Here is a 24,112-nt window from a genome sequence, read left to right as displayed (position 1 = left end):
TTTCTTTAAATTCACCTGTTTATAGATTGTTCCTACAGTCTACTGAAGATGTACCTGTCAATTTGAATGATGTTCCCTTGGACACACACGTGCGTGCACACACACACACACATCAATATGGTTTTTTACAAACTCTGAACACAAACATAAAATGCATTAAAGGTGACAAATCTCTTTTCAACTCTCTCAAAGCAGTGGAAAGATTACAGATAATACTGTGTCAGAGCCAGGCTAGCATAACCCAGAGCTGAAGGATGCTAATGCTTGGTAGGAGTTCTGTGTGTGTTAGATGCACCATGTATGCACACAGGCACATTTCTTCTCTACATATAAAAGGAAGATTGACATGATCATGATTCGAAGCCAGTCCAGGCAGAAAAATCTGTGAGGACTCTTATGTTCAATTAACCACACATTCACACATGCACACATGCACACAAACAGGAGTGGAGTTGCCAACCTTGAATGGGGGAAAAAGCTAAGGGATAGTACCCAGGCTCAGAGTTCAATTCCCACTAACACCCTCCTCGCACATACACACACACAAAAAGTTATAATTAAGCCATGCATCTCTGTGATCCCTTAGACGTTTCTAACATCCCCCACAAACCAAAAAAACTCTGTATTTTCAGATTCCACAATTAAACAGTATCCCCCTTGAGTCAATACATTCACCTAACATGCAGTCAGACAGCAGGTACACAAGCTGTCTGGGGTTTCATTGACCTTTGAATTTCAAGTCTTATATGTGTTTTATTTAGAGAGATGTTTTGTACGTGAGCGTCGCTCACTCTCAATTCATGAGTGACCAGGACTAAACATTCTTTGGCACCTGAGATGTGGTTTGGTGCAATTCTCGGCCTGGTTTCATGGTTTTCTGTTTGTTCTGTTCTGTATCTGATCTAGAGCTGCCTGGCACTGCCAGTGTTCCGCTCAGAGTTCAGAACTCTTGGCGACGGTCCCAGTTTTTCTCGCAGTCAGGTAAACGCCATTCTAGGTAGCTGCGGTTCTTTTGTATGAAAATTCTTGTTGGGGCAACCAGTGATTTCTGGCATTTGTCCTCATTTCTGACTTGGGAGAAAAAAAGAGTGCTTATTTCTGACATAGTTAGCAAAATGTCAACACCAATTATACTCAAATTTGGAGAAGATCCATAGAATTCTGTGTCGATTATAATATTGCAAAGGCACAATATTTGTGTGTATCTGTGTCAGTACTGGAGCTTGAACTCAGGGCCAAAGCAATCTCCCTTACACAAGGCTGGCACTCTACTCCTTGAGCCTCACCTCCCTTCTGTCTGATTTGCTGATTTAGGGGAGATAAGAGGCCCAGGAGCTGGCTTCAAACCATGATCCTCCCATTTCAACCTCCTTTGCAGCTAGGATTATAGGCATGAGCCCACTGGTGCCTAGCTAACCCCTCCATTTTTAAACAAAGGCTGGAAACACTTAGCAGAAAGTGGTTCTGTCTCTTTTGTTAACTATGTCACTTTCTGTCCCTCCCCGATGACATATGGCCTCTGAATGACGCACTTACAGGTCAGACATGAGGGGACTGCCCAGTCATGCCAGAATGCAAGGTGCATTAAGAGCCAGCACAGTAGCCATAGGAGTTGCTTCCTGAATCTAGTGCCTGGTGCTGATGTGGTCAGCGGTACACTGCTCCTGGCTTTGGGTGACGGATACAGCCTGCTGCAATGGTCTGCTTTATTATGCTTTCCCAATATTCTTGATTTTCCAAAAACAAAAAGTCTAAAACTGATGTAAGAATTCCACTAAGAGGATAACAGTAAAAGAAAAATTAGAAGCTACTCATGTTGATCTATTTTTCTTTCCTTTATTCTGTGTAGTGGATTCTCCGAGCAGTGAAAAGTCACCTGTAACTACACCTGTAAGTATCTCCTTTTGGGTTTTGTTGGGGTTCCCCCCCCCCAATCATAGGGCTTGAACTCAGGGCCTGGGTGCTGTCCCTGAGCTCTTTTGCTCAAGGCTAGTACTCTACCACTTTGAGCCACAGCTCTACTTCTGGTTTTCAGGTGGTTAACTGGAGATAAGAGTCTCATGGACTTTCCTGCTTGAGCTGGCTTTGAACTGAGTTCCTCAAATCTCAGCCTCCTGAGTAGCTAGGATTACAGGTGTGAGTTGCCAGTGCCCTGCAGTATCTCATTTTAAGAAGAAAGATGGTACATTTCATGGGACTTTAATTTATAATTTAGTTAGTTATCTTAAAGAGGATTCAACCAAAGAAGAGATTTAAAAGACAATTGGTCTTAAGAGAATAATTTCATGCTGCCAGGCCAATTGTGGAGAGGGGGCTGTGATTCTACAAGATTGCTATCCTACCTACAAACAAAATGGAAAGTCATTTAAAATGGATATGATGATAGAATTTAGTACTAAAATAGAAAACTTCTGCAGGTATTTCTTAAAAATGAGATTGGTAGATCATAGTTTGAAGCCAGCCTAGCTAGGGAAGTTGTGAGTCTCTTAACTCCTGGAGCTGTGGCTCAAGTGGTAGAGCAGCAGCCTTAAGAGGAAAAACTGGCTGGGAATGTGGTCTAGTGGTAGAGTGCTTGCCTACCATGCATGAAGCCCTGGGTTTGATTCCTCAGCACCACATATACAGAAAAAGCCAAAGTAGCACTGTGGCTCATGTGGTAGAGTGCTAGCCTTGAGCAAAAAGAAGCCAGGGACAGTGTTCAGGCCCTGAGTTTAAGTACCAAGACTGGGCCCCCCAAAAAGAGGAAAAACTAAGGGTTAACACCTAGGCTCTGAGTTTAGGCCCTCAGTACAGCATGTAGGCACCAAGTAGTGTCCCCAATTCATACCAACATTCTGGAACTAAAGAATAAGCTAGAATAAGCAAATCATTTCTGCCATGAAAGAAGACAGCTATGCAAAGCCTTCTATTTCTGTGGCCCTCATGGACCAGGCTGGAAGCTAATTTCCTTCTCCTCTCCTTCTGTGAGGATTTGCTCCATTCTGATCCTAAATGCTTTCTGTTTTGCTTTGTTTTTGTTTGGAGCAGTTTAAATTCTGGGCATGGGACCCAGAAGAAGAGCGCAGACGACAAGAAAAATGGCAGCAGGAGCAAGAACGTCTGCTCCAGGTAGGAGCAGGTTTACCTCATTGCCCTTTCCTCTTGACAATTCTCTCTTCATTTCTGTCGCAGTAAATAGATTTTCTAGGACAGGAAACAGATGGAATCTGATGCTTTGCAGAAGTTCTGGAGCCTAGAGATCCAACTGTGTCCCATAACTAATTCTTCCTGCCAAAACGTTCCATGGTGAAGAGAAGAAAAAAGTCTTTACATGGACACGTGGAATACCTCCAAGCATGAAGAATCAGTCTACCCATTTGTCCTCCCCTTAGTCACCAATTTTCAGTGACAAAGTAACTGCAACAGTGAATTACACAAAAGAGATCTAAGTGCATACAGGTAGAATAAAATTTTGACCTTCATCTAGTTCCTCAAGTAGAAATATGTGTTTCATCTTTGAGTCAAAGCAGCTGAATGATCAATTCTCGGGGAATCCTGGGAGGAAATGTATCTTGCTTTTAATTCACATCTGTTTCCTGGATTAACAGGGCTTCTTCCCGAAGTAACTTAAAAACTCATCCACATTGAGTACTCCAGATGTGGCAGGAACTGCCCTTGGCACTTTACATCATTTATCTAATTTAATCCTCATACAACCCCTCAAAGTAGTCTGATTGGTTCACATTTACAATTATAGAAACCAAGACTCATAAAAGTTGCATTAAGTCTCCCAAACTCACACAGCTAAAGACATTGAGCCAGATCCAAGTCTGCAGAACTCTAAAACCAGTGCTCATTTCACTGTTCTTCCAAAGCATTGAAGCAGCCAAAAAAAAAAAATTCTAAAGGAGACATCAAACCTCATTTGCCTTGTTGACTTTCTACTGTGTGGAAAGTGATGCTTAATACAAGTTTATTTTACTTACTGTTTCTTAGTTTTATTGTTTTGTCCTTTTGGCTTAAATCCAAGGTGTAGAGAAGCCATTTACAGTGTAGTGTAGCATTGACTCTGACGTTAAGGCTGGCACCTTTCAAATAGTCCACGCAAAGCCAATTTCCAGGGCTGTTGGGACTTTGGGTTCATTGGGAGTCTTGGCCCTCTGCTGTGGTCTTGGAAATGAAGCACTTGTTCCCTGGCTAAGTGATGAACAGCTAGAAATCGCATATGCGATTTCCAGAGGAAAGAAGATGGGCCCTCCATGTACATTCTCTCTTCCCAAGGTGGCCATGCTTGCTTGCAGACACAGGCACATGGCCTGCGTGTCACGCCTGCCTTGAATGGTTTCCTTATATGGTGACATCATGATTTGTGGGCTGTGGTGTGAGGGAAAGAAGGAGTAAGTGAGTGTGTGAGAGACAGAGAAAGAGAGAGAGGAAGACAGAGAGAGAGAAAGACAGAGAGGGAGACAGAAAGACAGAGACAGACAGAGAAAGAGAAAGAAACACAGAGACAGAGAGGAACTGCATCACTCTTTTTTTTTTTTTTTTGGCCAGTCCTGGGGCTTGGACTTGGACTCAGGGCCTGAGCACTGTCCCTGGCTTCTTTTTGCTCAAGGCTAGCACTCTGCCACTTGAGCCACAGCACCACTTCTGGCCATTTTTTCTGTATATGTGTTGCTGGGGAATTGAACCCAGGGCCTCATGTATATGAGACAAGCACTCTTGCCACTAGGCCATACCCCCAACCCCTGCATCACTCTTGATGTCCAGTGCCAAGAACTTTTGGACCCAGAAGAGTAGCTTGTCAGCTTCAATTGTTTGTCAGCCTCCGTGTAATTTTTACTTCTGTTTCCTTTATTCTGAAAAGCCCCTGAAGTCCACTCTAAAACTTCACAATGTTCAGATGGGGAAATTAGTTTTGACATGGGTTGACCAGTTGTGGTTTTGTTAGAATATTTGGAAGAATACCAGTCTGCAGACATCCACTGAAGGAAATCCTTTTTTTCCTGAGATCATGACATAACAGGTCATTCCTGGGGAATCTCCCTACCTTCCCCACGCAGAGAAACACGCAAACATGTCTAGGCCTCAAAGGAAGGATTGCCAAGAGAGTGTGTATGGTACTCATGATTCTGTGACTCCATTTCCTCAGGATGCCATTTCCAAGGCATCTAGGGTGTCAGTTCTCATTTCAAGCTTTATTTTTGTTTATTTCTTGTACTCATATTAGAGTTTTAACCTAAGACCCTAACACTCTCACTCAGCTTTTTCTGCTCACTGTGGTGTTCTACCACTTCCTGCTTTTTGTCAGTGTATTGGAGGTAAGAGTCCCTTGCATTTGTCTGTCTGGGCTGGTCTTGAATCATGATCCTTATATCTCAGCCTCCTGAATAGCTAGGATTAGAGATATAAGCCCTTAGCTCAAGCTTTCAGTTTTGTTTATTTGTTTTTTGTGCCAGTCCTAGGGCTTAACCTCAGAGCCTGGGCACTGTCCCTAAGCTTTTGTGCTCTACTTCTGCTTTTTTTAAGTAAGTACTTTGAGATTAGAGTCTCACTGACTTTCCTGCCCCAGCTGGCTTCAAACATTGATCCTCAGATCAATGAGTAGACAGGATTACAGGAATGAGACACTGGCACCCGGTTCAGCTTTGATTTTAATCTCTATTATTCATTCCTTCCAGTCAGCTCCTCCAGAGCTCCAGTCACACTTTTCACACAGCCTTATTGAAAATGTTTTTCTTTCTTCCCCCAGAAGAGCTGAGTGTCACACTGAATGTGAACACAAGCATGACAGCTCCGATGCAGAAGCATTGCAATGAGGCTCTTGAAAAGCTGCTCTTAATTCCAAGTTACCTTAAGCTAGGTAGATCTCATTTTGCTGTGATAGTGATAAATGGAGTAAATCAGCTGATTATCTTCTTGTCCACTGTTGACCTTTTCTGTGTTGTCTGTCTTATAAGCTATAATGTCTATAGTAGTTTATAGGATTCAGCTGGCATCTGTGGCTTTTGTTGTTGCCATTATCAGTGCTGAGGATGAAACCCAGAGCCTTACATATACTAAGCAAGTGCTTTACCTCTCAGCGACATCCTCAGCCCAGCCATGGCTTTCTGTTAATGATGTGCCAAAACTCAACCTAGGCTTAGCCTACCTTGGACATGACATTCATTAAAGAGTTTCATTTTTCTTTCCCCTTTCCACAAGCAAACTTCTACTTTTCTATCTGAAGAGAAGTTTTTTAAAAATACGACAGCAAGAAATAACTGCTCTCCACCGGATTTTTATGTGCCTAAAATGTTTGAGCAGCACAAAACAGTACTCTCATAGTAAAGATTGACTAGATTCTGAATGTTACAAGATGACAATCTTTTGGTAGTTTAGACAAATAAGAAAAAACAATCCGAATGATATTATGCTATAATCAGTTCCAAATACTCTGTGGCCACTGTGCTATTACAGGAGAGATACCAGAAGGAACAGGACAAGCTGAAGGAAGAGTGGGAAAAGGCCCAAAAGGAGGTGGAAGAGGAAGAGCGCAGATACTATGAGGAGGTAGGCAAACCCCACTACTGTCACCTCATCATCCCAGTTCATCAATCTGTCAGCACCTTTTCTGTCTGTGCCATGTGTGTGCATGTGGCTGTGTTGGTGTGCACACAGCAGAGTCATACCTCCCCACACACTTGCTTTAAAAGATGCATACCTTATAGGCTCTAAAAGACCACAGTAGCCTCCATTAGGGTAAAGTGTGTTGAGCCATGGTCCAAAAGACAATGCAATTATATCTATTCTCCAGTCATGGTCTGGTTCTTGATCTTCCTAGGAGAGAAGGCATCAAAGAATTAATTCATCTGTTTGTGTGTGGATTTGTTTGTAGCAAGTCCATTTGATAATGAGCAAATTTTATAGGATAAATTTGATATCAAGGATAAATGGATATATCCTTCCTAATAGACTGCATTCATTATGTAGTATTAAAGAGATTTGTAGAAGGCGATATTATTTTGCTTCTTCATGTTTTTTTACATGAATAAGCCAACCACATTAGAAAATTTGGAGTGAACTACATTTTATGTGTACTATCTAAACTTTGCTTATGATCAGTGTTGTGAATTTCATCTTCAAAAATAATTTTGTGCATTGTTAGGTCCCCAATAGCATTTTCAGTTGGGTTTCTTGGATTGAACTAATCCAGGCTTTATTTTTCTAAAATCAATACTAACTGATAACTTGTTTCCTATAAGTATTACATGATTTGTGTTCTTGGAGAACATAAGGGCTTGAAAATACTCTGCTTGTTTACACGTGACATATTTTGCTTTTTTTTCTGAACTTCCTTCCTGAAATGTTTTTCTTAACAAATACAACTTCTTACCTTTCATGGATTCCATCTCTTCCCCTTAGGAGCGTAAGATAATTGAAGACACTGTGGTTCCGTTTACTATGTCTTCGAGTTCTGCAGACCAACTGTCTACATCCTCCTCTGTAACTGAAGGCGGTGGGACAATGGTGAGACCACTGGCTCAAAGCAAGCTGTGACACAATCAAACCTAAATAGAAGTATAAAAACCACAATGCCAGTGTTCCCCATAAAACTCCAACAGCTTAATCCACAACTGGCTTTTCCTCTGAATCCAGTCCCATTCTACATGGCTCTTGCACCCATTAGTATTGTCACAGCTGGGACCAAATCATAGAGAGACTCCCTATCTGAGGAGCAGTAAAGTCATCATACTGTCAGACCTCCTCAATCAGGCTAGCAAGATCTCAAGTAGCAACATATTCTGGAATGTCCTCTCCCTGCCCAGCTCCCAGATCTCTCATTCTTTCATCAGACAATGCTGTGAATTTGCTTTGCCTTCTTTGGCAGAAACAGAGATCACAAAAATATGTCCTCCACCAACCTCCATAACTGTGTCTTCTCAGCTCAAAGACTTCACAAGAAATCCACAGGTGTCTCTGAGGGCCGGAGGGAGCTTAGAAAGCCTAGTATACCTCCATATCCTCTAAGAAGGTCACGGTGATATAATGGACAATTGTCCATAATAAAACACTCTGACACTACAAAGTCACTTATCCTGAAATAAGCAGTCCTGTGGCTTTGTTTTATTTTTAAAGGGGGTTTTCTAAACAATTTTCTTGTATGATAATACTTGAGAGAGCTCCAGACACCACATGGATTCAAAATAGTTAGAAGTTACTGGAAACAGTTCATTTGGGTGACTTATTTATACATGGTAGGAAGTGTGATTGAAAAATACCTCATGGGGCTGGGGGTGAAGGGGTGGGTAGAAGGATGGATGAATATGATAAATACACTAGGGATGCCTGTATAGAAATATAACAGTGAGTTGCATTTTTTGTGTCTTTAATACATGTTAGTAATAATTTAAAATTTTGGAGACATATAAAAGATTTGTGATTCAAAAATAAATTTAAGAAAAGGAAAAGATGCTTCAGGCATCCCCCTGTGGAGAGGTAAATATATGTCCACCATGTTTAAAACTTGCATTCAATGCTACCCTTGCGTTTCTCCCATTAGAATAAGATGGACTTGGAAAATTGTCAAGAAGAAGAAAAAGAGAGAAGTCAGAAGAACGCTTTCCATGAGGATGACAATGACATATTGCTCAAGACCGGGGAGTGCGGTGCCCTGGAGGAGGAGGGCAGGTAGGAGCTATACAAGGCTGTCTGAGAGAATTCTCCAAGCCTGGTTCTGCCCATTCTCTCTCAAGAAGCAGATGCATTGTGAATGCAAATCATATTCAGCTTTGAAAGGATAGTTCCAGTAATACATTACATATTGCTTGAACATATTGTAATAGCTCTCAAAGTCAGTGTCGTTATGCTCTTGAATATAAATAGCCTTATTTTGAAATAGGCAACACTTTTTTTTAAGTAAGGAGGAGCAGTATAGATCATCAAAGGAGGTTATTGTCAATTCCAAGCCCCGTGCCTAAATATCAGTCACTGGAAATGACAAAGGCATCTGTAGGGAGAGAGACTGATTAAAAAGATGCCCTGGCCCCACCTATTGTGGTTCTGCTGTGCTCTGGAATTTGGCTGCTAGTATTCCCCCTTAGTATGTAGCTATGGGAAGTGATGGATTTATTGGTATCCACTCATACTTAACCTAGAAAGGACCTGCAAAAAAAAACCAGGAAGCATCCAGTCTTATTTATGAGATACATGTTTAACCCTCAGGTCTGAGGTAGCAGATTGATATCAGCAAGTACGCATGAATCCATGCACATGTATGGTATCCTAGAGAAAGCTGAAGACATAAGAGGCGATGCAAATATCATTTGAAATGCTGGCCCATGTGAAATGCTGGCCAGGGGCTGAGTTCTTCTGGTGGAGTTTTGCTCCTAGATTTCTCCTGGGCTTGTTGTCAATTACAAGAAAGGGTGAACTGTATGTTTTAGGAGCAAAGGTCCTGTGGCTAGCTAGAGCTGGTGTTGTCTTTGGAAGAGCACATTTGCTTCCAGCCAATGCCGTGTAGAAGACTTTCTAGTGTTGTGAAATGACAACTACTACTCAAGAAGATGTGAAGGATGCCTAAAGACATTCTATGTGCATTTTTGCTAGTTCTTCAGACAAGGATATAATATGAATACTTGCTAGACTCCTTCTGCCTTCATCACCAGAAACTTTCCTCATCAACTTCCACTCTCCTTTCTCAGAACACAGAAGCCACTGAAAAGCCCAGGAATTACCACAGACAGCAAAGGCTCCATGTAGCCCCAAGTGATTTCCACCATTGATCTTGTGAGAATTTGACAGCTTCCCATTTGCTCTGACATCCCTTAAATGATTAGAATTAAGAGCTTTGTGGGCAGCAAGAACATAAGGGATCTTTAAAAGAAAATTAGCTTGTTAAGTGAATTATTAAAAATGTGTAGTACTTTTTAATCTTTTAAATCTAGTTTAAAATAAAAGAAAACAGAATAAAGAACAAGTCAGATTGTCATTGGTCAGATTGCATCTGGCACGTCCATGTCCCGAGGGACTTGACCCGTGAGTTTCATCCAGCTTCTTTTCTCTTTATGCTGAACGATGTTTCTTTAACAGCCTGACTCCAGGGACTGTGGCCCACTCTGCGAACCCCACATCAAAAGGAGTCCATGACGACCTGGATGCAGAGGCTGGAGGCCCACACTGTGGGGTGAACCCACAGATAGCTCAGGGTAAGAGTGAGAAGAGGGTCTTACCTAGTGTAATCCACAATATTTAAATTATAAGATTATAAGATTGCCCCCAACACAGACACACACACACACACACACACACACACACACACACACACACGCACGCACGCACGCACGCACCTCTGCTAGGCACACACTCTGCATAGCACTGAGGTCCCCATGAGGCCTGAGCAGATATTGGCACTTTAAAAAAATATAACTGTATAGAAAATCATTGATCTTCATAAACAGTGCAGTTGAAGACTTCCACAAATTTCCCCTTTCAACCATTGGATATTGTTCTAATCATCCCCTCACATGACTGTGGAGAAGTAGACTCTGTACTGGTGACTTGAGTCCTGGGAGCTGGATGGTCAGGAAGGTGCTGGGAGCTCAGTTCCCCATGCCACCCTGCTTCGCACCCATGCCTCCCACATGCGAGGCTCGCCACAGTAAAATTCAAATGAATTCCTTATTGAACAACCAAAGGCTACATGCCACGGATCCGATCATTCCTAGATAATGGAATGTTCCCATGTCACATCCACTGTTCAAGGCCCTTGCATGCTGGTTCCTCTTTGATTTTTGAAGTTCACACTAACCGGGGTTGTTAGCAATTTCACTATTTCATTGATTTGTGTAATTTTGTTTGTTTCCCTACTACTAAGGGGCCTTTGCGAGCACTGGTGTCTGGCAGATACTTCTTAACTGAGTCTGGAGGTAGAGAGATTATAGGAAGAGCAAGGATCAACTGAAAGAACAAAGAAGTGGCCATGATCAATGTGTACCTAGCCAAGGGAAATTTCACTGAGCAAATAAAGTTTTAGTTTTTAGTGGTAGAGTTAACAAACATGGTTTTGAATATTTGGGCCTATTGTCTGTGTATTTATGTGAATTGATGATCACATAAGAGCCTAGATGTGTGTGTGTGTGTGTGTGTGTGTGTGTGTGTGTGTGTGTAGACATCCTGAAAGCTGAGCATCACTCAGTTGCCCTGTGAGTTTAAACCATATCATAATTGCTGTGATCCATGAGTTAATGAACATGAACATCATGTATATTTCTGTGGTTAGAAATTATGTTCCAAGTTACAATTGGATCTGCCCACATTACGATTATATCCATTACGTTTGCACTCTTTAATGCGTATGAAGTCAGTATCTTAAGTACTGTTAGTGTTACATCAGCTATTTCAGGGAGGTGAAAGATTCTGGCTTCAGATCTTCTTGGCTTCCAGCACTAATTCACTCTGGGCTTCTCCAACCCCCCTGTCCCCACGGTCCATGGGGAGTTGCTGTAACCCAGCAGGCTTTAGCACTATAAAGAAAGGTGACTTCACTAATGTTCTTTTCTTGACCTCAGGCCCACCCCAGCATCAGCAGATATCAAACCCACCAATATGCATGTCAGAAGAGATGAAACCAAAAACCCTTCCACTGGATAAAAGCGTGAACCATCAGATTGAATCTCCTGGTGAAAGGCGGAAGTGAGTAGCCAAATAAGATGCACATGGGAGCCTTTAAAAAAGTTGACATAGAAGGGGCTAATATGAACTTGTGTGAATGGCCACATGTCAGTGGCATTTATGTTTTGTGTACACTTAATCTTACTGCCAAGGCAGCAAATATTTAGAAAGGTTTGGAACAGCCTTCCTGGAAAGTACATATTCACTCTGAATTTATCCATGTATCAAAGGCAGTTATATTCCTAACCTACAAATCTAAGTATTGAAAAATGAATCTCTTATGTTTGTAACTTATTTGTGTTAAATTGTCTCAGAGCTTGTGGACACACGTTCTTTCAAGAAAAGATATTCTTAGTCTCTTCTAGTGTTACCATCTCTTATTAAGATAACTACCCTAGGCTACATTTTAATTCTGTGAGATCTATATTCTTACAATCCTAGTCATTCCAGCTCTGAAGCATTTCAGCATAATAGGCACTGTGTTAATGAGCTCACAAATATTTCAAGTATGAAATACTTATTAATGTTTAATTTAATTTTTAATATTAGATATTGTAAAAATAAGAATTATATTGCTAGTGAAATAAAACAGATATTATTAAATATTAGTTTGATGTTTACTAGTATTTAATTAGCATATATTCACTCACTGAACCCTCCCAATCACTTTGTGAGATTCTTTTCCATTTTATGGTGAGGAAATTTAGACACTGAAACATTAAATAATTTGCCCAAAGCAAGTGGCTGGCTAAATGGTGGAGGAATGCCTCATCAATTTGCCAGAAGATCCTATTTAAGCCAGAGGTATATAGTAATCACAGTTTCAAAAATGTGCATCCATTATGCTTTTCCCATCCTTCTACCTCAAGCCCGATGCTGAGATTCAAATTCCTGCGTTGCCACTTGCCCAAGCAGACCTGTGAGCAGCTTCCTTCGTCAGACAGGCGTGGTAACAGTGCCTTCCTCGCCGGGGTTCCGGCCTGGCAAACAGCAAGGACTGTGAAGCATAGTTTAGGTGATGATGATGATGATGATGAAAACCTTGTGATGGGGGAGAAGATTCCATTTTCATCTTATTTTTCTTGTTCGATTTGCTTTTTCCTCAGTACAATGTGTTAGGACCTCTCTCCTTTTCTTAGTTTTGTTTCTAGGTGTCTAGGGTCCCAGAACAATAGGAGTTGAAATCACTTCGATGTTATGTTATGACACTTTTTAACCCTTTTTAAGCAACGATGCTGACACTTGGGGGCGCTGCAGGAGAGAGAAGGTTTTGGAAAGGTCAAGCCCTGCCTGGGGCTGGGGGTGTGGGACCGGCATGGCTGAAAGCAGTCAGGAGAGAGAGATTTGTGCTCTCTTTACATCTGCATTGGCACCTTTTGTCTCCTGTTCTTTTCTGTGTTTTTCTCTTCTACCACTTTCTTTCCAAGTGAAATCTACCTGTCAAAGCCAGAGCCCCTAAGTGACAACCTGTCTGCCACCCCCTACATCTGCACAGCAGACCCCCCCCCCCCCACTTCTGCCTGGGAACCATTCTGATTTGTGGCTGCCTGTGGCATAATTTAAACCTGTTCAGCTACCTGTGGTAGCACACACATATAACTCTAGCATTCAGGAGGTGGAGGCAGAGGATCTTAAGTATGAAGCCAGCTGGGCTATGTAACTAGACACTCAAAAAAGAAAAAAGGAAAGAAAAACAATTTTGAACATCACCCTTTATCATGTGAATCCAGGAAACCGTCTGACTGAAAAATACCTTCTTTAACATGAGCCCTGTGTTTCTGGCTTTCTGTCTTCCCTGTGACCCTGCCTGCCTTTCCTCCTAAGGTAACCAAGTGCATAATTTATATCTACATACAAAAAGCATACAAAAGCAGCTCTGTGAACACCTTAAAAAAAGGTTGTTTTAAGTAAACAAGAACGTAACAAGAAATAAAATTTAGAAAAATATTTTCTTTTTTATACTCAGCAATGCCAGCTTGCCTGCTTGGTTTTGATTTTATATTGTTAGTACTGGGCAGAATTACTATTTTTTTCTTCTTCTTCTTCTTAAAAAAAAAAATACTAGCTTGCCCATGGCTCAGACTCGTAATCCTAGCTACTCAGGAGGCAGAGATCTGAGGATTGTGGTTTGAAGCCAGCCCAGGCAGAAAAGTACAAGAGACTCCATCTCCAATGAACTAGCAAAATACTAGACTCAAATCATTGCTCAGGTGGCAGAGTGCCAGCCATGAGCAAGAAATCTGAACAAGAACATGAGGCCCTGCGTTTAAACTCCTAAAGCAGGAAGAAGGTCATGAGTTTCAGGCTAGTCTATGCTGCCTATGAGACTGTGTCTCCAAATAGTTTCTTTTAAGAACAAAATATTACTAGCAGACTCTGGTGGTCTCTGATTGGTTTGCCAAGGAAGTTTGGGGTCTTTTCTTTTATAATCTAAAGTAACATTCTTGATGGTGTTGAACTTCTCTTAACTTGTCATAATTTAAGGCTCCTTTACCATGTTACAGGAAAAGCCCTCGAGAACACTTCAAAGCTGGGCCCTTTTCCCCCTGTTGTCCTACCCCTCCTGGCCAGTCACCAAACAGGTACAAGAGGTCAGCACACCTTCCTGGGGCTGATTTCTTCCGTCTGTAGCTCGCCAAGCATAATGTCTTGGCCTAACGACATAGGCCAGTCATCAGCCATTTTGAGAGATCCATCCATCCACATTTCCTCCCTGCTCCCCAAAGCAAGATTAAAGAAAACACCCCTTAGCCTGCAGTAGAAAAAAGCCACGTGGGTGACATAGGTGCAGATGTGGCCATTGGACTTTAATTACATTGTTTGAAACTGCAATCTAATAATAAAGCCACCAGACAATTGCTGGGCTTCTCCATGGGTGCCTTTGGGTACCTTTCCTCCAAGGCTATGGGGCCCTTCTAAGCAGCGACTCTGTGGCTGCTTGAGAGAATACAGAGGCTGAACCTATTGGAGCTCTCACAATCACTTCTGGTCATTCATTGGGCCTTAAAAACTGACCAAATTTCCATCCACTGCAGACTCAAATGATTGAGTACTCAGTCATTTGCATCAGTGAAAGAATTTTACTTACTACTAGATAAGAGGGAAATCCTCATAAATTGGGTTTGCTTAGGACAACTCTTCTCCCTCTCCCCCACTTTTTTATGGCCTCCTTTCAGTTTTCTCTGTACCTCTGTACCCTCTTGGCTTTCAAATGGTATTGCATGTTTAAACCCTGTCATTCCCAGAGCTTTTCAGACAATGGGGCACGATTGCCATGTCGTCTTGGGTCTAGGAAGGCTGCCTGAAGAGCATAGCCATCTAGTCCCTGATGTGTTCCTCACGTTGGTCTCTTCCTGCTGCCTCTGCCTGCTGCCCATTCTGTTCAACCACAATTGACTCTCTACTCGTAAAGCAAAATGTTTTATTTTCCCTTGATAAATGAAAGTAGATGCCCTAATATGTTAAAGCAATTTGAGAACTTTAGTAAAGCTAAACATGAGTGTCTTTAGGACTGGCATAATCAAGCCAGTGCTGGTGGCTCACATCTGTAATCCTAGCTATTCAGGAGGTTGAGATCTGAGTATCATGGTTCAAAACCAGCCTGGGCAGGAAAGTCCATGAGACTTATCTCCAATTAAATACCATAAAACTGAAAGTGGAGCTATAGCTCAAAGTAGCAGAGCACTAGCCTTGGACACAAGAGCTCAGGGACAGTACCCAAGCCCTGAGTTCAAGCTCCACAACTGACAAAAATAAAATAAAATGCATGATCAATACAGCGAATCATTTTGAGACTTCTTGGAATGTCACATACACATGCTCACACACGCACATACGTGTGTGTACATGCACACATACACACAATAACACACCAGACCCTGTACCACAGTGGAAGCCAATTGTATTTAGTCTAGCAGTTGACTGCAATTTATATATCTAATGCCTCATTTCCTCTTCATTGTCAGCTTATTCTCATTTCACTCATGGGTGAAGCATTGTAAAAATCCCTTCTTTTCACTGCATGTTTGTGTGTACAACCAATTCTTCGGGAGTAAAATGGTGCTACTCCATGTGTTTTGAAATGCAGGTCGATAAGCGGGAAGAAGTTGTGCTCTTCCTGTGGGCTTGCTTTAGGCAAAGGCGCAGCAATGATCATCGAGACCCTCAATCTCTACTTTCACATCCAGTGTTTCAGGGTATGTACACATACATCCTGCTTCTCTCCAAGGATCATCTCCTGCGTGCGTGCGTGTGTGTGTGTGTGTGTGTGTGTGTGTGTGTGTGTGTGTGTGTGTTGGCTCCTCTGGAATGGAGAAACACCTGGCATTTGAAGGCCTTTCTTTGCGATGAGGGAGATGGGTAGGTGGCCATCCTTCAGTCAAATTCTCCCACCCAGAATCAGGTCAGAAGAAGCAAAGCAGATGCCTGTGGTTCATCCTTACCGAGGCCTTCCATTACTAAAGAGTGCACACTCCCCCAGGAAGCCGAGAAAGGGATGCAGGGTGGTCGATGATGCCTGCAAAGCTTTAGTACCACTGTGTAACATCTGCTGTTTCTTGAACTTCTGGGATGTCACATCAATGGGGTTTTATTCATTGGCCTATGAAAGGAAAAAAAAAATCTCCCATTGATAAGTGAGTGGTTCTAGCTATTTGCAAAATGTAGCTTCTGGAATGAATCTGTCTGGCATCTCAGGTTGTGTCACTCCCTCTATGAGGCTGCTTTCTCTCTGACCCTGCCTTGGTTCTCAGGTGCCTTTAGAACCTGCCATGGCCCTTACAGCTCATTCTTGAATTGTGTAGTTCCCAGTTCCTCTCATAAACAGCAAAATCCATCAGGGAGGAGCCATGCTTACTCCTCTTGCTTGCCAGTTTCCTCTGTACTTAGCAGAGTAGCCATCAATAATACTTTTAGATGCATGAAATACTGAATACACTGACAACAAGGAGGCTTGAATTCTAGTACCGGATCTGCTAAGTAGGTGAGCTAACCAGTTTTACTTAATCTGTTATAAAATAGATAAACTGCGTTTTGTCAGCATATTTTCTCCTTGTTTCACTCAGAGATACTTTTCAAAGTAACATACATAGATGTTGAAGCCAAGCTTTCTCTTTCTTAAAAAAAATTTAATGCTCTTTAAGTAGTTGTAGAAAGGGGTTTCAATTCGACATATCAATTAAAGCCAAACTTTCTATCTCTATGTTATTCCTCCTCTGCATAATGCTGAGTTCCTTTCTTTTTCCTTCTTGAATTTTGTCCTACTTGTTGGTGGCCTCCTTGGCTATAAAGTAAGCTTACAGGGGCTTAAAGTAAAATCTACTTTGTCCATAAACTAAGGCATTAGTCATTGAAGTTACCCTCAGACTTAATCCTATTCTCTACCAGGAATCACACAAAAGCAAGACTCATGATAGATAGAGCACAGTGCGCAAAGCTGGTAGTATAACTTAGATGAAGTCCCAGATGGCTTTAGAACCTGATCCAAGGGCCGGCTCCAATTCCAACACCAAGGCTAGTGCCCGGACCCATGCCCTGTGCTGCCTCCTCTGATACAAGCAGCAGAGTGTCTCCCATAGTCCCCTCTGCACGCAGACCAACTTGACTAAGGGGGTTTCTGTTCCCAGGGGACTTGTTCGTCCATGTATCTGCCTTTAATGTGGAAATACAAAAGTAGAAGCACTTATTCCTAAGTAATTTTCATCGGGAAGAACTTCGAAACAGTGATGGAAATCCAGCTTAGAAAAATTACTGAAAGTCAAGTTCCAGTTGATCATCCATAATGCCTGCTAGGGTGTAATCTGTTTTAAATGATTTTTGGTTGAGAAATAGTGTATTATAAAAGTTAAATTGATAGACTCTGGAATCCATTTGAAATCGCTGCCAGCCTCTCACACTCTGGACAGATTCGCTAACTTCTCTGAACCAATATGTCCTCTGCAAAATGCAAAGTTAGGAATAAAATTCTCAACATCCATTTTCTTTTGGTTGTAAGTTGGATCTTGAGGTGGTATCCACCATAACAAATGCGGATACTGGAGGAGTGATTGTTGTGTTATTCCTATCCTCCGTGCTCATGAGAAACAAATCCCGATACACCTTAAGCATGTGTTCTTTTCTTTCCCCTGCAGTGTGGAATTTGTAAAGGACAGCTTGGTGACGCCATGAGTGGCACGGATGTGAGGATTCGAAATGGCCTTCTAAACTGCAATGACTGCTACCTGCGATCCAGAAGTGAGTATGGGATGCAGGCCACGAGAGGAGGGGGTGCGCTCATGTGCCTTCCGAGGGCCCAGCCAGGGATTCAGATATTCCCTCTTCCAGAAAGGATTTTCAGGATGGAGGTGAAAAATAAAAACAAACCTAAGAAATAACCTCATTATTTGTCATTTGTTTCATACTGGAAGTTACTGCTAGTGTGTAAAAAGTCTCTGTATCCAGAAGAGTAGAAACACCTGTAGGTAAAAATGGTTGGATAAAGGCAGGCACCAGTGGCTCATGTCTGTAATCGTAGATACCCAGGAGGCTCAAATATGAGGAGCAAATTTTGAAGCCAGCCCAGGCAGGAAAGTCTGTGAGACACTTAGCTCCAAAAGCAGAGCTATTGCTCAAGTAGCCTAGCACCAGCCTGAAGTGAAAGAGCTCAAGTACAGTGCCCAGAACCTGAGTTCAAGCCTTAGTATCAGCATGAATGAAAAGGAAAACAAACAAACAAAAAATACCTTTGGCCAATTTTGAGACATAACCTGAATAACCACAAAAATCTTGGTGATACAGAGGGAGGTTTAAGGTCTGAAACACTGTTGCTCTGTGCAGGCCTGTCTTCAGAGGACCAGCACCTTTGGGAGATAATTAAATATGAGGACTGGCTTTCTGCTGTGTATTGAATGTAGCACCAACCCCTCAGTGTCTCCAGGCCCACATTCAGGAGTTTCATTGCATAATGCAATTGTTTGTCTCACAATGAAGTTGAAAGCTCCTTGAATGACAAAATAATGGAGTCTACTTCCCTAGGATACCCGGCCTCCAATATCTTAGTACGTGATAAGATTTTAACAAATACTTGTTGTCCTGGGGATTAATTAAATCCTGCTTCAAAAGCTCCTAAAGGTAGAAAGGACATGTTCCTTTTAGGGCCACCAGAGGGTGCTATTGCCCAAATGCTGTTTAGCATCTGAAACTAGACTACAGTTCTTGCTTCAGCGTCCTTCCTCAGATTTTTAAGAGTTCTTCTGGTAGGTATCTTGGACATCAGAAGTCCTTTTATTGAAAATTTGTCAGTTGAAAATACTTATAAATTAGAGTTGGGCATGATGGTGCCTGCCTGTAATCTCAAAACTCAAGAGGCTGAGGAAGGAGCATCTTAAATTTGAGGTCAGCTTAGGTTCCAGATCTTGTCTCAAAAAATAGGGAGAAACATGTATGTATGTATGTATGTATGTATGTATGTATGTATGTATGTATGTATGTATATAAACTAGTGGAGGTGAAAACTGAAATTCAAGACTTTTAAAATTATTTCTCTATATACTTGGTGATGTAATATTTTACTGCCATGTTACATGGTTTCTAAATCTCCATGGCTAAAATCTAAGAAGAAAAATTGAAATTAAGTAGTTTTTGCTGCTATAATTTTCATAAATTTGAGGAAATATATGCCTATTAATGAAATTATAGGACATAAAAAGTAAATGAAACCTAGGTAATTTTGATCTATGGTATACATTTGACTTAAAGTCAGAATACTTACAACTTAGAGCTATGTGTATCCTATATTATATATGGTTTTGTTTTTTGTTTTTGGTTCTGGTTCGGAGCTTTTGTCTGAGCTTGTTTTACTCAGGCTTGGCACTCCATCATTTAGCCACAGTTTCACTTCTGGCTTTTTTTGGTAGTTTGCTGGAGATAAGAATCTCTTGGACTTTCTTGAGTAGCTAGAATTACAGACATGAACACTAACACCTACCATGATATTAATTTTTATACCATGGGTATGTTTTTTCTTTTTGGTGGCATTGGAGTTTTAAATCAGAACTTTGCACTTGCTAGGCAGGCGCTCTACTGCTTAGCCATACTTCCAGACTTTTTTTTTTTTTGCTGTGATGATTGTATTTTAGATGGTGTCTTGCTTTTTCCCCAGGACCATGATCCTCCTAATTTATGCTTCCCAACACAGCTGGGGTGGCATGCTTGCTTCACCCAGCCTTTCCTGTTGGATTAGGTGTGCAAGCATTTTTTGCTCAGGTTGGTCTAGAACCACCATCCTTTCTATCTCAGCCTCCCTCAAAGCTGGAATGACCAGAATGAGCCACTGCACCCAGATAGTGGTTGAGATAAAGTCTTGCAAAGTTTTCTGCCTAAGCTGACCTTGAACTTCAACCCTCATGATCTCTACCTGCCAAGTAGTTAGGATGACAGGCATGAGCCACCAGCCCAACCTATCATGTATCTTACATATATCTATAATGCAGTATAAACCTTATATTGTGTAAATGGTAAGTATACATGCCCATACTTATGCAAATACGTATACCCATGCATATATGCAACTGTGTGTGTGTGTGTGTGTGTGTGTGTGTGTGTGTGTGTGTGTGTGTGTGTGTGTGTATGGCTTTGTTTTAAAAGTAGACCCTTTTCTCTCAGGTTTCAAGGTGATTATTTTTTCCTGATATGGTATATAAATTATGCCTTTTGCTCAATCTGGGTAAGCTGACTCAATGTAAACCAAGGAGCCAGAAGAGGGCATTGTTAGGCCAAAGATTTGAGAAGCGCTAGAGATTGGAGCTTCTTTTATAAAGTACAGGAAGGATAGAGACATAGAACAGACTTGAACCTGCCTCTGAGTGACAAAGACCTGTTTTTATCCAGATATCTTTTTAATTGAGAAATTGGGTAGTTTGCTGTTGTATTTTTTGTTTTGTTTTTTTTTTTTCAGAAATTAGCTATTTTGAATCTAGGATAAGAATTTTTCTCTTACATCTGCCACTTACATACATCTTACACTATAAAGAGCAATAACTGTTTCTAATTACAAATCTAAGGACAAGAAGTGTAGAATTTCCCTAACAAAATGGAACATAAGGAAGTCATTTAGAAGTAGACAACAGATTTTTTGTTTAGTTTATGTTTTAAATACAATAGTTAACTGTGATAGTTTTAGAATACTAAAAGGCAAACAAAAAAAAGTCCCTGAATATCTTTCTGACTAAATATCTCTGAAGAGATTCAAAATAAATAAACAAGGCAGGGATAGAGGGGAAATGCAGTCATAACATTCAATGAATATTCTATGAAAAAGGGAAAATTGTGAGTGGAGGGTTTAGGTTGAGAAGGATGGAGGAGAATGATGAAAGGGGTGATATTGATTAAGATACATTGTCTTTATAAACTCATTTGTTAAATGGTAGCCTGTTTTTACTACTTAAAGGAAATAAAATTATCATTTAAAAATTCATACCAGTCCTCCCCCAAGGAAAGAATAAACAAACAAAACAAATAAGTATAAATGATATAAGATTCAACAACAGGCCAAATTAAAAGTGAAATCTCTAATGTTATCTCTTGTTAATAATTTCTTGGGGATGGCACCTCTGGCTGTGGGCACACAGACACATGTGTGCATTGTGCACATACCTGGAGAAGGACTGGGTTTTAGTTCACAGAGGTGCCTATCCTAGGCATGGTAGTGCTCTGTACTTCATTTGCTGCTTTCCATTTAATATATCTTAATAGCTTAATATCTTAGAAATTTTCCATTTTGCCACAATCTCTCTCCTCCATGGATATTTTGATTGTTTCCTGTTTTTCAGTATTATTTTTTAAATGTTCCAGTGAATAGCCTTAGATACATTTTGATGAATATGTAAAAGCATCCCCTGCCCGTAGCAAAGCTGAATTAAGGGGCATATATATATATATATATATATATATATATATGCTTTTTAAATTTTCAGTTGTTATTAGTCAGAAGAAAAATATATTCTCCCTGCAAAAATGTGTGAGAAAGCCCCTTTATTTCTCTTTGATGTGGTGGCTCTGGGTATCAGTATATGTTTTTATAAAAACTGGGCCTTGCTGGCTTATGCCTATAATCCTAGCTTCTCAGGAGGCTGAGATCTCAGAAGCATTGTTCAAAGCCAGCCTGGGCAGGAAAATCCATGAGACTCTTACCTCCAATAAACTACTCAGAAAAAGCCAGAAATGATGCTGTGGTTCAAGTGGTAGAGCGCTAGCCTTGAGGACAAATAAGCTCAGGGACAGGCCCTGAGTTTCCAGTCCCAGGACTGACCAAAAATATATACATATATATGTATGTATGTGTATATGTATATATATATATATATATATATATATATACTGATGTTTTGGGTGTTTTTTTTTAAATCAGTATATACTGATTTCTCCAGGGTGGACCACTTACCTACACTGTAGTTCCATCCCCAGAACTGAGAAAAAAAAAAAATCCACTCCACTAGGTAGGGAGAAACCTCATTGTTTTGATGTATAATTTTTAATGACCAGTTTGAGCCTTTTCCCATGCATTTTTATTACATTACCATTTGTCTGAGAACTGGACACTTGATCCTGTTGGCATTTGCTTTTTTTTTTTTTTTTTTTTTTTACAAATTAGGGAAGTTTCCCTTTGTTTTACTTGTTGTGTGCTGCAGTTACTATTAGTTTTCCCTTTTGTGAGCTATTCTCATACAAAAGTTTGCATTTGAGGTAAATATATCTTATTTTGGCTTTTTGAAGCCTAGGTTCTGTAGCTCACCAAGAAAAACTCTATTCCAAAAGTATAAACAAACTTAACTAAAATTTCTCCTAGGGTTATTTTTCTTATTTATATGTAAATTTGTCATCATCAGAAATGTATTTAGGAATAAAAATTAAGTTCATGTCCAGCCTTATTTTTTCCAGTTAGCCAATTATGTAAACATAAATTAATGAATAATCCCTTGATACTTGCTAATTTAAAATGCTAACTTTTTTTTCATAAGTGAAACATATGTACATATACATATATATGTATATATATATATATATATATATATATATATATAGCGAGAGAGAGAGTCTGTTTCTGGATATTTTATTATGTTTTATTAACCTATTTACTCCCTGTTACTTAATGGCTTTAATTTTTGTACCTTCATAATATATTTTAATATTAGATAATAAAATGCCATATTTTCTCCATTTTTTTCAAATTTGTTTTTCTTTCTTGGAAATCAAGAAAGAATATGTGTGTGTGTGTGTGTGTGTGTGTGTGTGTATGTGTGTATGTGTGTATTCCAAAAATGACTAGAGAAGGTAATAATTTGGCTAGAATAGTATTAATACCCTTAAGTTGGATATATATATCTATATATAGATATATAGATATCCAATGCAATAAAAGTACCAGAATGGAAGAGAAATAACATGAAATCATTTTTCTTTCTTCTTAGTTTTTCATTTTACATTGATCCAAGCTGAGGAGAAAGGAGACGGATTGATGTAAAGGGTGGTTTACATCATAGGCATTGTACGTGAAACGAAACAATTTCATTGTTGTGGAATAATAAAGCCTGAATATATAATCCTGTTTCCTCCAAGTAACTAGTCACATTTAAATGAAAATTTTCTCTGGGAGAGAAAAATAGCATTACAGCACATTAAAATGCAATTTCTAAAAGCCATGCAAACCATTTTTAAGTTGGCATGTAAATAGAAGTGGAAGTGAAAACAAATCACCTGTCAGGAGGCAGGCTATCTTGTGAGCTCCTGCCTCCGTGCTTGGGTGTGGAATGCCTGGGCCTTTGTACGCGTGTTCCAGCTTGGAATGCACTCACAGCACTCTCCCAGGGGCTTTTCCAGTGCTGTGATCGCCTCATCCCAACTCTAGCGCCTCAAATGAGAGGAATCCAGTGGAAGAGAAAACTTGAGTAATTGCCAAGTAAAATATAAAATGCCCAGTTAACTTTTTAAAAAATTGGATTTTCAGATAAACAGTGAGTTTGTTATGTAATCATATGTGTGTGTGTGTGTGTGTGTGTGTGTGTGTGTGTGTATGTTCCAAATATTACATGTACTGAATTTAACACTGATATGTCACAAATGTCACCTGGGATATACTTGTGCTGAGTGTGTGTGTGTGTGTGTGTGTGTGTGTGTTGTGTATCTGAAATGCAAATTTTACTCAGGGTTCTGTAGTTTCGATTGTTAAATCTAGTACTTCTAATCCTCTGATTTCAATGGATTTATTCTGAGAAAAACTAAAACCTAATGAAACAGAGAAAACAAATTATGTGCTTGCTTCTGCAGCTCAGAGGGCAGTAGAAAGCTTGATGGACATCCTTTGCTTTAGGGGAGCCTGGGGACCCTTGGTAAGTGGGTCTGAGATGGCGCACAGGGGTCCACATTGCTAACAAATTCCCTCTACTGTGTGTCCTGAGGGGATACTTTAAAGAACAGAATGGGACAAAGTTCCGCTCCCCAAAGGAAG

At 40.5% G+C, this 24,112-nt stretch overlaps 1 protein-coding gene and 1 long non-coding RNA gene across 17 annotated transcripts in view; one reads left to right on the top strand and one right to left on the bottom strand.

Moving 5' to 3' along the window:
* The window catches only part of Limch1 (LIM and calponin homology domains 1), a 294,059-nt gene that overhangs the window by 266,992 nt on the left and 2,955 nt on the right, over nt 1–24,112 (top strand). For 8 of the 16 annotated variants that reach the window (XM_048364831.1, XM_048364829.1, XM_048364834.1 and 5 more), the window contains 9 exons: nt 1,850–1,890; nt 3,028–3,108; nt 6,439–6,531; nt 7,384–7,488; nt 8,522–8,649; nt 10,051–10,166; nt 11,529–11,652; nt 15,719–15,827; nt 17,760–17,862. In XM_048364831.1, coding sequence (XP_048220788.1) covers nt 1,850–1,890; nt 3,028–3,108; nt 6,439–6,531; nt 7,384–7,488; nt 8,522–8,649; nt 10,051–10,166; nt 11,529–11,652; nt 15,719–15,827; nt 17,760–17,862 — 900 coding nt within the window. Of the gene's footprint in view, nt 1–1,849; nt 1,891–3,024; nt 3,109–6,438; nt 6,532–7,383; nt 7,489–8,521; nt 8,650–10,050; nt 10,167–11,528; nt 11,653–14,135; nt 14,223–15,718; nt 15,828–17,759; nt 17,863–24,112 lie in introns of all 16 variants that reach the window. The other 8 variants (XM_048364830.1, XM_048364828.1, XM_048364832.1 and 5 more) reach the window with 4 other exon arrangements.
* On the bottom strand, nt 19,638–22,663 carry LOC125364984. Its single transcript, XR_007213612.1, has 2 exons — nt 22,632–22,663; nt 19,638–20,177 (listed from the first exon to the last, which is right to left on the bottom strand). It is a non-coding gene; the product is annotated as an uncharacterized LOC125364984 (long non-coding RNA).

This window comes from Perognathus longimembris, chromosome 16 (genome assembly GCF_023159225.1).
Source record: "Perognathus longimembris pacificus isolate PPM17 chromosome 16, ASM2315922v1, whole genome shotgun sequence".
Taxonomy (NCBI): Eukaryota; Metazoa; Chordata; class Mammalia; order Rodentia; family Heteromyidae; genus Perognathus; species Perognathus longimembris.
This window is presented reverse-complemented; position numbering and strand designations above follow the sequence as displayed.